This window comes from Hyperolius riggenbachi, chromosome 4, assembly GCF_040937935.1.
Source record: "Hyperolius riggenbachi isolate aHypRig1 chromosome 4, aHypRig1.pri, whole genome shotgun sequence".
NCBI lineage: Eukaryota > Metazoa > Chordata > Amphibia > Anura > Hyperoliidae > Hyperolius > Hyperolius riggenbachi.
Window position 1 is genome coordinate 79,989,807 of NC_090649.1, and position 12,529 is coordinate 80,002,335.

The following is a 12,529-nucleotide window of genomic DNA, read 5'->3' on the forward strand; positions in this document are numbered from 1 at the left end:
TATTGCTGCTATTTTGAAATAGTACACCTTGGATACTGTATTCTTATATTGCCTTATGGATGGCTTTCCTTGTTGAGTATTATACAAAAATGCTGGCCAGCCTCCCTGCACGCTGCACACTTTTTTTTGGCAGCTGGATGAAGCAACTGCCATTCACTAAGTGCTTTTAAAAACAAAGAAAACCCTGAGAACCCCCCATGAGAAGATGGGCTAGTCCAATATCTGTCGGTAATATCAGATTTCTACTACTTACTGTAAGTGACAGTAACATACAATAGAAGAAAAGTAATTCATGGCTCATTTTACTCTGGAAGAAACGTACTTCTTATTTGAGTAGGTTTACATGTATTATAAATTGTAACATTTTCGTGACAGAGGTTCTTTAAAGCGGAACTGAAATAAACAAGAAAATAAGGCCTGGTGCACACCAGAGTAGTTTTTCTGAGCGTTTTGAGTTTTTAAATCTGCTGCTAATGTTATCCTATGTGCTTTTGAAACCTCTAAAAGCTCTTCCCAATGTAATGCTATGGTTTTTTTTTACAAAACCTCATTGCTCCAGTGTGCACAGACACATAGGATAACATTAGCAGCAGATTTAAAAACTCAAAACGCTCAGAAAAACTCCTCTGGTGTGCACCAGGCCTAGTTTCACTTACCTGGGGCTTTTGCCAGCCCCCTGCAGCCAACCTGCGCCCTCGATGTCCTGGACTAATCCTCCGGTACCCCCGCCAAGGCTCATTTTTCTTCACGCAGTGGAAGCCAACTTATTTTTTTCCGGGTCAAAGAGTTTACTTCCTGACTTGCGTCAGCGAGTGAATTACAAAACCGCTTTGAAAAAAGGCTTAGAAAAGCACTTTTACCACAAACGCAGCACACAGTGAAGCGCCAGAAGGGGGAAAAACTGTAAAACGTTTGCGTTTTTGATTTTAGGTGTGAATAAGGCCTAACATTTTTATTTTATACTTTTTTTACTATAATTGTTTTTTGGATTGTGGAATGAATCACCTGGGTTTCCATGAATTCTTATGGGGTAATTCACTTTGATATGAGAGTGCTTTAGATTTCAAGCATGTTTCTGGAATGAATTCTGCCCACAAACCAAGTTTCCACTGTGGTTTATTGTTTGAATTTAACAAACTGGAAACTCAAACATTTTGTCTAGAATATGTATGGCCACCTTAACAATATGCAGGCTTCCAGAAGTGTTTAGGCTGAATACTGAAGACAGCATCATGTTTTCTGGAAAGCTGCAATGCACCATCCCTACCAGGCGGTACCCTAGGTGGATGCCTAGGTTACCCTATCCATTCCAAGGAAAAGGCCTATCTTTATTTATTTTTAGTATGTCATGCACTAAGAGAATAAAATTCTTTCTGGTCTTAGGACCAATTGCATAGGTGGCAATATCAATTCGGATAGCAGCGAAATCGCCGCTTACGCATCAGAGCATGCGGCGTCTCCCGCCGCGGCGTCCCCGCACCTCTCGTCAGCTACTGGGAGGTCCGGGTCTGTGTATAGATCTGGCGAGCATCAGACTCGCGCACGTATAGATATTTGCCGCTCTTATGTGGCCAGAAAGCCGGTCAGCTGACCACTCCCTGCTTCCTGATTGGCTGAAGCTTCTGGGCGGCGCTGGGTGAGTGATCTTTGTATTTAAGGATCTGCCTGTCATTTGCTCGTTGTCTGTTGTTGCGAATACTTCTGTGCTAGCTCTCAGACCTCTAGTCAGATCCTAGTGTGTTGATCCTGCAGGACCCCGGGAAGTCACACTTAAATTAGGATTTTGATAGCTATACTTATAATATATATTACTGTATTGATATCTCTGTGTATGACCCTTTGCTTCAACCTCTGACCTTGCCTCTGTTTTCTGATTCTGTACTTCCGTTTGCCTGATCTGCTGTCGACCCTCTGCCTGTAATTCTGACTACACTTGCCTGACGATTTTGTACCTTAACTGCCCTCCCCGTTGCCGACCTCTAGCTTGATCACTGATTACGATTTGCCTCACGATTTGATACCACTATTGTCTGACCATTGCCGACCTTGCTTGTACGACCACTCTTCGTCTAGTGATAGGCCCAGCCTCCTTAGGCCTATCACTTAGGAAACTCTCTGTCCATTGATAGCCTCAGTCGCCATAGGCTATCACTGATAGAGTATTCCTGTATTACCATTTGCACCAAACACTACACTAAAGTACAACAAATAAAGTTACCTGGTATACCTGCATTATTGGTGATACTGCAGATCACCACATAATCAGGTATCCGTACTTCACAAACTATTGTTCTGATTGAGCACAATCTTATCCTATCGGTCACAGATCGTTACAATAGGTTTTGCATTAAAAATCATAATTTTAATGCATAAGTTTTTATTTACAATCAAACAGACATGCTATGTAAACTTATGCAAACGTATGCAATAAATTGAATTGATAGAGAAAGTAACTGAAAAGTTTTATCTGCAAAAGTTTTATCTGCCACCGTGTTACTGTTTGGTTTTGAATGCAAACTTATGCAATACATTGAATTGATTGTAAGACATAGAAAGATTCATATTTTCTTAGCTCATGGTGTATCACACATGCATTTTTGCTATTTTTACCTGAAAACATGCTACTGTTGAGGATTGATATTTGATATGTCGATTTGACTGTAAATGCAAACTTATGCAATAAACTGAATTGATGTTAAGATAGAGGAAGAAACTGAAAAGTTTTATCTGCAAACGTCTTACAGTTCAATTTTAAAACATGATACAGCTGTTTGATTTTGATTGCAAACCTATGCATAATGCGATACATTTAATATATCCTAAGAAAGAATATTTTCTTGGCGCATGCTGGATCACACGTATTATTGTTTTTTTGGGAATATAAGATGGATAACCCATTCCGCTGTGCAACTCTGAGGAGAACCTCTAGCGCCACCTACAACTAATTTTATTTATTTTTAGTATTTGGATGTGAAATATAAACATAAGATTCTTGTGATGCTGCTGGTGGGATTTTTCATAGTGAAAATTTCATGCACATTTTTACAGTGCTAATTTCTACGAGTGATAATTTATGATTAGAAATGTAACCTTGTGCATACCGTCTTCAGATAGTTCTCTGGCCATCCTCTTTTCACGCATATGTCCCACTGCTATTTTCAGATAAGTGAAGGAAACATAAGAATTACAAACGCAGAACAGATTTAGGATAGATTTCAATGGTAGATACACACAAATATTACATACTGTGGTCTTGGCATATTTACTCATTTACTTTGCAAGCGCATATTTGTAAAAATCTGACAAATGTCTTCCTCAGCTACAGTACAAGCTGACTAAGCAAAACAGGACAAGCGAGGACACGGGGACACGAAGGGAGGTGGAAGAGGACACAGGGACAAATTAAATGAGGACACAGGGGACACAAAGGGGGATGAAGGAGGACACTGGGACAAAGGAGGACAGGGGGAACACAAAGGTGGATGAAGGAGAACACAAGACAAACGAGGACACACAGGGGGACAAAGGAAGACACAGAGGACAAACAATGTCACAGGGGGACAAAAAGGGGGCATGAAGGAGTACACAAGGGGGGCAATAGATGGCACAAAAGAACACAAAGGGGCATGGCAGAGCACACAAGGGGACAATAGAGGGCAGAGGAGGACACAAAGGGGCATGGAGGAGGCCACAAAGGGGACAATAGAGGACACAGGACTACACAAAGGGGGGCAGATGAGGATACAACAGGGATAGAGGTCAGACACAAGAGGAATAGAGGAGGACACATGGGGAACACAGTCGGACACGAGGAGGATAGAGGCAGACACATAGGGGACAGAGGAGGAAACATAGGGGACAGAGGAGGAAACATAGGGGACAGAGGAGGGAACAAGAGGTACAAGGAGGACATAATAAATGGGGAAATAACATCCACAAGATGCCCCTGCATCATGGATGCACCAGGTTTAGTAGGTTTTTCCCTGGTTATGTCCTCTAAACCTAGGTGTCTCTTATGGTGCATATTATAGTCCGAAAAATACGGTACATGTTGAGAATTAGTATGTCTATTATAGATTTCATACCATGGACAAATCTCTGCTTCTGCCAATCACTCCAGAAACCAGCTGTGTTTAATCAAAAGAGAAGACCTATGCTCCATCACTCAAGGTACATATGGGGTTCATTTTAAAACAACCATTACCCTTACCCATATGCCTGCATTTTCCACTGCATTTACTGAAACCCAGAGCATCACGGTCCACAGGGACATTAGAAATGCATAGACTGCACCGTCTGATCTTCCCACTCATGGATTGCAATTCACTAGGGAAATACCAGCGAAAATAGGCGAATGCATTGCGATTTCCATTTATTTTATGGATGGAAACACAATTGCATTGCCGAAAATTGCATCTGAATGGAAGTGCAATCAGGTGGGGAAGGGGCCGAACCCACTGTTCCAAAAACATAGTAAATTACCTCTTGCCAACCATCTATTATCCAACATCAGCAGGTGTGTCCATCATCAATTCACATCATTTTGACCAAATTTTATGAAACTTAGTTGGGAAATTTCAGCTTTTATAAGTTGATTTGATAAGTAGCAGAGATTTTTTCATGATTTGAATCACTTTTCTCTTAGTTGGAGACATACGCTAGGTTGATTCCAGGGGGGGGGGGGGGGGGGGGTCAATACAGCCTTTTTAGTTGCATGACACAACCTGAAAATCAATGTTTTTAAATATCTGCCAATATTTTCTTCACCAAAGTTACTCAATAGTGCCATCTTGGGTTTCAATATGATGGGGCGACCCAGCAGCCGGGAAACCACCACCCCATCTGGCCCCAAAACCATGTCAGCTCCGGGCAGGACTACAACATATGTATGTAGGAACCCACATCTACTGTAGGAGTCTGAGCAAGAACTATACATTTTATGCAGACTATCAGGAATGAAATATACTCTGTATAAATGTTAAAGAGAACCTGAACTGAAAATAAAAAGTCAAAATAACCATACACAGGTAATACTTACCTTCTGTGTAGTCTACTCCTCAATCTCTTTTTCCTCTCCTGTGTCCCATGTGTCCTCTGTGATCAATGGAATTCTCCATCCTCTAGTTTAAAAATGGCCATTACCCCATAACAGCTTTCTGGCCAGCACACTGTTAAACTGTAATATCACCCACTTGAGCCATAGGGAAACATGAACATTACCTTGCACATTCAGTTGTAACTGACAGCTGCTGATATATAACTGACAGCAACTGATATATTTCAGTTCTGACAAAATATTATCAGAACTGCAAGGAATCACTGTGAGAATAAAATGGTGACCTTCTGAGAGGAACTGATGGTGAGGTTAGTATGTAATATTCATTTGTAACTACATCATGTGTTTATTTTAAATTATTTTACTTGCTTCAGGTTCCCTTTAAATGTAAGGCTAGGTTTCCATTTGTGTGGCGGCATGCGTCTTGCGAGACGCGATGCCGGCACAGCTGCACCTCTCGCAGCCGAATCCCTCTAGCCGTGCTATGCGTGGCTATGGGATTCGGACAGCTACGCACGAAATTATGCTGCAGGGCCTCAGATTTTTCCTCGGCCACAAATTCGGATGGCTCTAATAGACTTCTATAGACTGCTGAAATCCATTCGAATTTGTGGGCGGGGAATCGCCCCGGATTCGCAGCAGTGGAAACCCGACCTAAGAGGTGATCTCTTTCTGAACCTCTACCCATCACATCCTCCCATTCCTCGATGTACAAGTCACTTCAATCTAAATTCCATCACTCTTAAATTCTCTCCATGTAGTTTTCGGATTAGGTTCTTTTCCTTTAGGTTACTTTCCCTGCTCTACGTACTTCTTGCTATGTAATGCAGTTGCATTATGCGGTGCAATTTTTGTGTTTCTTGAATAGCTGGGAGATTGCCCTGAAAAATGCTGTATGGCAGCTAAGAAATCAAAACATTGTTGTTATGGTGCATGATAAATAGGCCCCAGTGGGATCCCAAAACATTATGTTAACATGACAGCAAATTGTTGAAATGTCACCATTTGTAGACTTCTAGCAAGTGTTTTGTAGTGTTTAGAAATTGTTTACTTTACGTTATTGCCAATTAATCAGCTTGCAAATTATTATTTGTTTATAGATCACCAACATCTGTTGTGGTGCTGTACAAAGTATAAAACAGACAATAGTGGGGACCACAGATACAGATGGATTTGGAGATACTTGTGATGCTGGTGGTGGAATATTACACTTTTCATAGTGAAAATTTCATGCACATTTTTACAGTGGTAATTTCTATAAGTAATGATTTTTGACTAGATGTAACCTTGGGCATACCTTCTTTGGGTAGTTCTTCGGCCATCATCCTCATACTCATATTAAACATTTCTATTTCCAGATAAGTGAAGAAAGCAAAGGAATAAAAACAAACAACACATTGAACATATTTAAGATACATTTCAATGGCAAATACACACACTTATTACATACTCTGGTCTTCACATATTTAATAATTTGCAGTAACAACCAAAGCAATTTTCACATCACACTCCTCCCACTCATTCGTCAATAACTTTACTCTATTTTTCACACCAACATGATCTATATACTGTTTTTTTGTGGGGCAAACTAGGCTTTATTTGGGTGATACTGTTTTGGTAAGAATACTTTTATTTCTTATGTATTTTAAAGGCAATAAGATTGTTTTAAGTCATTATTTCTTAATTTACAGCCATTATAGTTTATAAATAAAAAGGGCTACTGTATATAAAACCCACACATTTTATTTGTACATTTGCCCTGGTTCTTACAACATTTAAATGGTGTCCCTAGTACAATGTATGATGATATTTTATTTAGAGATAAAGGTGTATTTTCTCCATTTTATGTTTCTTTATACTATATCAATAATTCCATTCCCTTATTTGCAAAAATAACAGTAATATACCATTATAATATACATATTAAAAAATGTTTCCCTAAGGTAACCATTTATGTTTTTTTTAAATTATGTATTTTGTTTTACAAGTGTCGTACTTTGGTTACTATGGGTTAGGAAGATGAAAGGGTTAATAAACAACATAAACAACGGATATTGATCGTTGACTAATATCTCTCCCTCTTTTTGTTTAGCAATGATCTGCTAATGAGAACCCTGGGACATCATAGCAGACCTTGATTATGCAGGCCAGGAGCTGCATTTCAGTTGGGCTCAAATTGCACTGGATGCACAATAGTGCATTCTCAGTCAGCACACCTGCTCAGGATACACTGTGCTCCATTACAGTGTCCATTGCCTCATTCACTTATGCATCGTTGTCCCTTTCTCTTATATTGGGTTCAACTGCCGCTACTGCCAATGCCGCTCTGGTTCACTGTGTTGGAGAAGTGCCGGTATACAGATCGGAAACCCGGCAGAAGCATTATGGGGTTCCCTATTGAATTGCAACAGACCTCTGGGAATCTTCCCTCCACCACAAATGATTCTCATTGGTGCACCACTCAGTGAACCAACAAGAATTCCCATTGGTCTGTTGCAATCCAATAGGAAGCCGCATGCTTCTGCTGGGGCTCCATTCAGTATACCAGCACTTCTCCCCAGTGGTGGACTGTAGTGACGGTGGCAGCAGTGAATCCGAGGTAACAGAAGACACATGTAAAGTCACGTGAGTAAAGTAAAGAAATATATGCAACCACCAGACTAGTGAGAACGGACACTGTCCATTCTCATAGGCTTCCACTGATTCCATCCTTATTCACAGCAACAGTAATCCATATCCTCAAATACCACACTGCCTTCTGTTCCTGCATATCGACACTGATGGAACTGATCTATTCTGTATGGACAGATGTGAACAGATTGTGACCTGTATAGGGAATCCCTGGGAAACCCTGGCCACATTGATTGCTACTCTGCATCATGTGATGAAGAGAACTTGGAAGTGGGCTTCTTAACGTAAACCTGAAGTGAAAGGGATGGGGAGTCTGACATACTTATTTAACCTCCCTGATGGTATTCCTGGCCCAGCCTTGGGGTAAAAGAAAAAAAAAACATGCTGCCAGCAGTGATACCTATGCTTTGGTCGGGGAAAGTGCCAGTCAGGTTACTGCAGAACGGTCACAGCGTATTGGTAAAAAAAGCGGGGTTCATCGATGTCATGTCACATGGATCCTTTGTCTCTCTCGCCATTCATGCCGATCTCCCACCACCGCAGCTCACTCCCTCTGCTGTCGGTATGACAGTAAAGCTCAGTGAGCCAGTCAGGAGGCGATTTCATTGGCTCCTAACCCTGTGATCAGTGTGAGCCAATCACAGCCAAGCACAGTGATCACAGGGTCAGGAGCCAATGTAATCGTCTCTTGACTGGCTCATGGAGCTCTGCTGTCATACCGACAGCCAAGCAAGTGGGCTGCAGTGACAGGAGAATTCAGCATTAGCAGTGTAATTGAAATCTATGGCCTGGCAGGGATAACAGGTCCCAAACAATGTGTAGATTTCAATTCTCAATGTGCTCAGCTTGCAAATTATTAGCACCAACGAATGTTATGGTGCTGTACAGAGTATAAAACAGACAATAGTGGGGACCATAGGTACATAATCAATGGATGGGGTATATAAAGATAAGATACTTGTGATGCTGCAGGTGAAAATCAATGTAGTGAACAGTCCCTTTTCAAAATCCGGATTGGATTCAGATCCGGATACCCAGATATCCGATCCGGGTCAGATATCCTAGTTCAAAATTTTCTGATCCGAATTGGATATCCGACCTCAGTATCCGGGGTATCCGGGCGGATTCGGATATCTGGATAGAAAAAACGGAAGTGGCCTTTAAATTGCTTTAAAAATGTTTTTAGGGTAAATGAGGCATGTAGCATCGTTATTTTTTTAAAGGGAATCACTAATTGATGATGTGGGGACTTAAAATCCCCCCCCCAAAAAAAAATGGCTGTCAATTAACATCAGGACTAGGTTCCAGACAGCGGTCGTGCAGCCCACATTGTGTCCAAAGTGACACACTTTTTAGCCCGGACACCTCCAAAAAATTACGCAATTGTGTTTTGGGTTAAATATAGGTGGTATCAGCACAGCAGCAGTGGCCTGTGGCACCCTGGTGGTGGGAGCAGCAAAGGCAGCAGGAGCAGGGCAATGCAGCAGCAGCAGATGTAACGTCTGCCAGGAGCATGCCAGACGTGGCACGTGGCATGTGGCACTTGGCATGTGGCACTTTGCACTTGGCACTTTTCACTTGGCCTGTGGCACTTTGCACGTGGCACTTTGCACGTTGCATGTTGCACTTTGCACTTAGCACGTGCCACATGCCACCCGCCATGTGCAAAGGGCCAAGTGCCAAGTGCCACGTTGCACATGCCAAGTGCCAAGGGCCACGTGCCAAGTGCCACATGCCGAGTGACAGTCAGACAGCAGAGGAGAAGACACTAACTGTCACACTGGCACTGCTCAGCAGCACAGCAGTTCTGTAGAAAGCTAACACAGTAGTACTACTACTCTAACAACTACTAGCACTGACTGCAGTACTACAGTACTAACTACACAATAACACAGTAATCCTATTTCCTAATTCCTAACCTATACTGTAGCTAGCTAAGGCTAATAGCTGGCCAACCGGCAGCAGCTGGCTTGGTCTGTGCACAGCACACACACACACAGACACATAGCAGCTGCCTGCAGCAGCCCTGCAGCACACACTCTGACTGCCACACAGTGAAATCAAGCTAATTAACAATACAACAATAGTGTAGTGATAGTGAAGGGGTTAATCACTGAACAGCTTTAGGTTTATCACTGTGTACAGCACTTGCTAGGCCAGCAGCACTGGAGCATGTCTCTCAGCGAGCATTCACAAGCAAGGATGAGATTTCTCATCATGGCAGCCCTTCTTATTATACAGGGGGGCCTGGTCAGGTTTTCTTTCTGTGACTGGGTGCCAGGGCTTAGGCTGGGAGCCCTCTGATTGGCTCAATGAGGTCAGGTGGGGCTGGCCAGGGTTCCTTTCTGTGATTGGTTGCTTGGGCTTTTGCTGGGAGCCCCTGGCAGCCTTCTGATTAGCTCAGTGACGTCAGGGATGTCATATCCTTAGTTACAGTATCTCAATAGTCAGAGTTCTGCGGATATCTGCGGATATCTGCATTGCCTGCCAACTATCTGCAGATAGCTATCCGGATTTTGGCCCAGGTATCCGGAATCCGAATCCGGGCGGATAGCTGAAAAAGTTCGGATTATCTGGGTAACCCGGATATCCAAAATCTTGCTGAGCAGCACTGGTAGTGAAAACTTCATGCACATTTTACACTGTTCATTTTTGTGAGAAATAATGTATGGCTACAAATGTAACCCTGTGCATACCTTCTTCAGGTAGTTCTTTGTCTGTCTCCTCACTCTTCAGAGGTACAATTTCTATTTCCAGATAAGTGAAGTAAAAACAAAACAAAAACACAGAGGTTATTTATGATAAAGTTCAATGGCAAAAACACAATTATTTTGCTATTGCATACAGTATCTCACTAAATTTAGTACACTACCTACCAGCGCTCACATTTTTGCAAATCTTCAATTGAACAACACTGAAGATATGACACTTTGATACAATGTAAAGTAGTCAGTGTGAAGGATGTTGAAAATCAGATAGCTCTTCAGCGGGATAAGTTGGAGGTTTTTAAAGGGGAACTTCAGCTTAAACAAACATTCTGCCATTAAGTTACATTAGTTATGTTAATTAAAATAGATATCTAATATAATCTCTTACCCACCCTGTTTACAAAAAAAAACAAAAAACAGGCAAATGTGATTGTGATTTCATGGGGGCAGCCATATTTTTTCATGGGGGCAGCAATCCATTTGGTTGAAATGAAGTGACAGGGAGCATGAGACACAGTTCCAACTGTCCTGTGTCCTGATCACCCCTCCCAGCTGCACACGCTAGGCTTCAAATCTCAAATTCAAAATTAAAGAAAAAATAAATGTGCAACTAAACAAAAGAAGGCGAACAATAACATCAGAAATCCCATCATGCTTTGCACAGAATCAGGGGAAAATGCAGTTTTCTTCTGTGCAGCTACAAATGAGGCTTGGGTAAGAAAAATAAAGTTCTGATGCTATGAAAAGGTTAAAGAAACACCAAACCTTTTCAGTGCTGCTGAGTAGATTTTTAGTTTGGAGGTTCACTTTAATGATAAATGAGATAGATGGTTTGAGTTTCAAAACTCATCTGAATATGGAATAATGATGGGGGATGTATTTTGGGGGGAAAATACGGATTTGTGATTTCAGTTAGGAATAGTGTAAGTTGTGGGGCGGGATGAATTCTCAAGTTGGATTTTTGCTATTACATCTATTATATGAGATTCTTAATATATAGGAGTGTGTGTGTGTGTGTGTGTGTGTGTGGGGGGGGGGGGGGGGGGGGGGGGTGGATGGGGCGAGGAGAGAAACTCTTTTGTTTGATTTGTATTTTTGTTAATAGGAATAGGTGGGGAAAATGGGGAAAGCGGGTTGCATCTCACAAAACACGTCACAATATTTGGAGTTTTGTAAAACTTGCAATAAATCTTTCAAATTGAATACGGACTGACTAGGTCATCTCAGAGGAGGTAAGTCCACCACTACCTCCACTTTTTTAAGTGTTTTTTACTTTATGCTAGCACCTTTGTTATAAATGTTTTGTACTAATGTTGAGTGCACATTATCAGCGTCATATCCAAAGAGTGTTCTCTGGTGATTTTGGTAGCGATTTTAAAAAGTGAAAGCTTTTTGCTAGCGATTGTGTAGAGATTTGCGGTTTTAATTCTGATTGGTCCTTTCAATTATTTTTTTTTTTTACACAGTGTGCAGTAATTAAAAAACGCTAGCAAATCGCTCTGTATAGTGATTCATGAGCGATTACACCAGCATTTATATACTTTACATTGCACTAACGCTAACGCTAAAAATGCTGCATGTCCTGCGCTTACGATTTTAATGGTAATCGCAATAGCTCCAGTGGAATTTGGCCCATCCATTAACATTAGCTAAGCTTTTAGGGAAATCGCTAGCCTTATGAATCGCTCCCTAAACATTCAAAAAAATCGTTCTAGTGGGTTCCAGCCCTTAGGTAGTCATAGGTGTCCCTCCAGCATGAATATCCAGATGTGCCCCCCAGTATAGGTAGTGAGAATGAGTATACCAGTCAGAATAAATCAACCAGTTTAGGTTGCCCTTCCATCATATCCATCATAGGTAATGAGATGGGCCCCCATAGTATAAGTAGCCTCCCAGTATAGGTTGCTAAAGAAATCCCTCTCCCCCCCCCCCACCCAAGTATAAGAAGCAGTAGGGAGCCAGAGGTAATTAGGTAGCCCCCAGTTTAAGTTTCCCTCCCAGTATAAGTAGTCCCGTTTGGCATAAGTAGTGAGAAGAGTCCCCCTAGTATAAGTAGCCCACCAGTACAGGTTGCTAGAGAATAAGCCCCCCAGTATAAGTAACCAGAGGTAGCACCGTAGTATAGATAGCCAGC

At 41.8% G+C, this 12,529-nt stretch overlaps 1 protein-coding gene across 1 annotated transcript in view; it reads right to left on the reverse strand.

Annotated features, from left to right (window-relative positions):
- Positions 1-12,529, reverse strand: part of LOC137571310 (cytosolic phospholipase A2 gamma-like) — a 123,979-nt gene that overhangs the window by 22,701 nt on the left and 88,749 nt on the right. The window contains exons 11-13 of the mRNA XM_068280260.1: positions 10,384-10,434; positions 6,354-6,404; positions 3,102-3,152 (exon numbers count right to left, since the gene is read on the reverse strand). Coding sequence (XP_068136361.1) covers positions 3,102-3,152; positions 6,354-6,404; positions 10,384-10,434 — 153 coding nt within the window. The remainder of the gene's footprint in view (positions 1-3,101; positions 3,153-6,353; positions 6,405-10,383; positions 10,435-12,529) is intronic.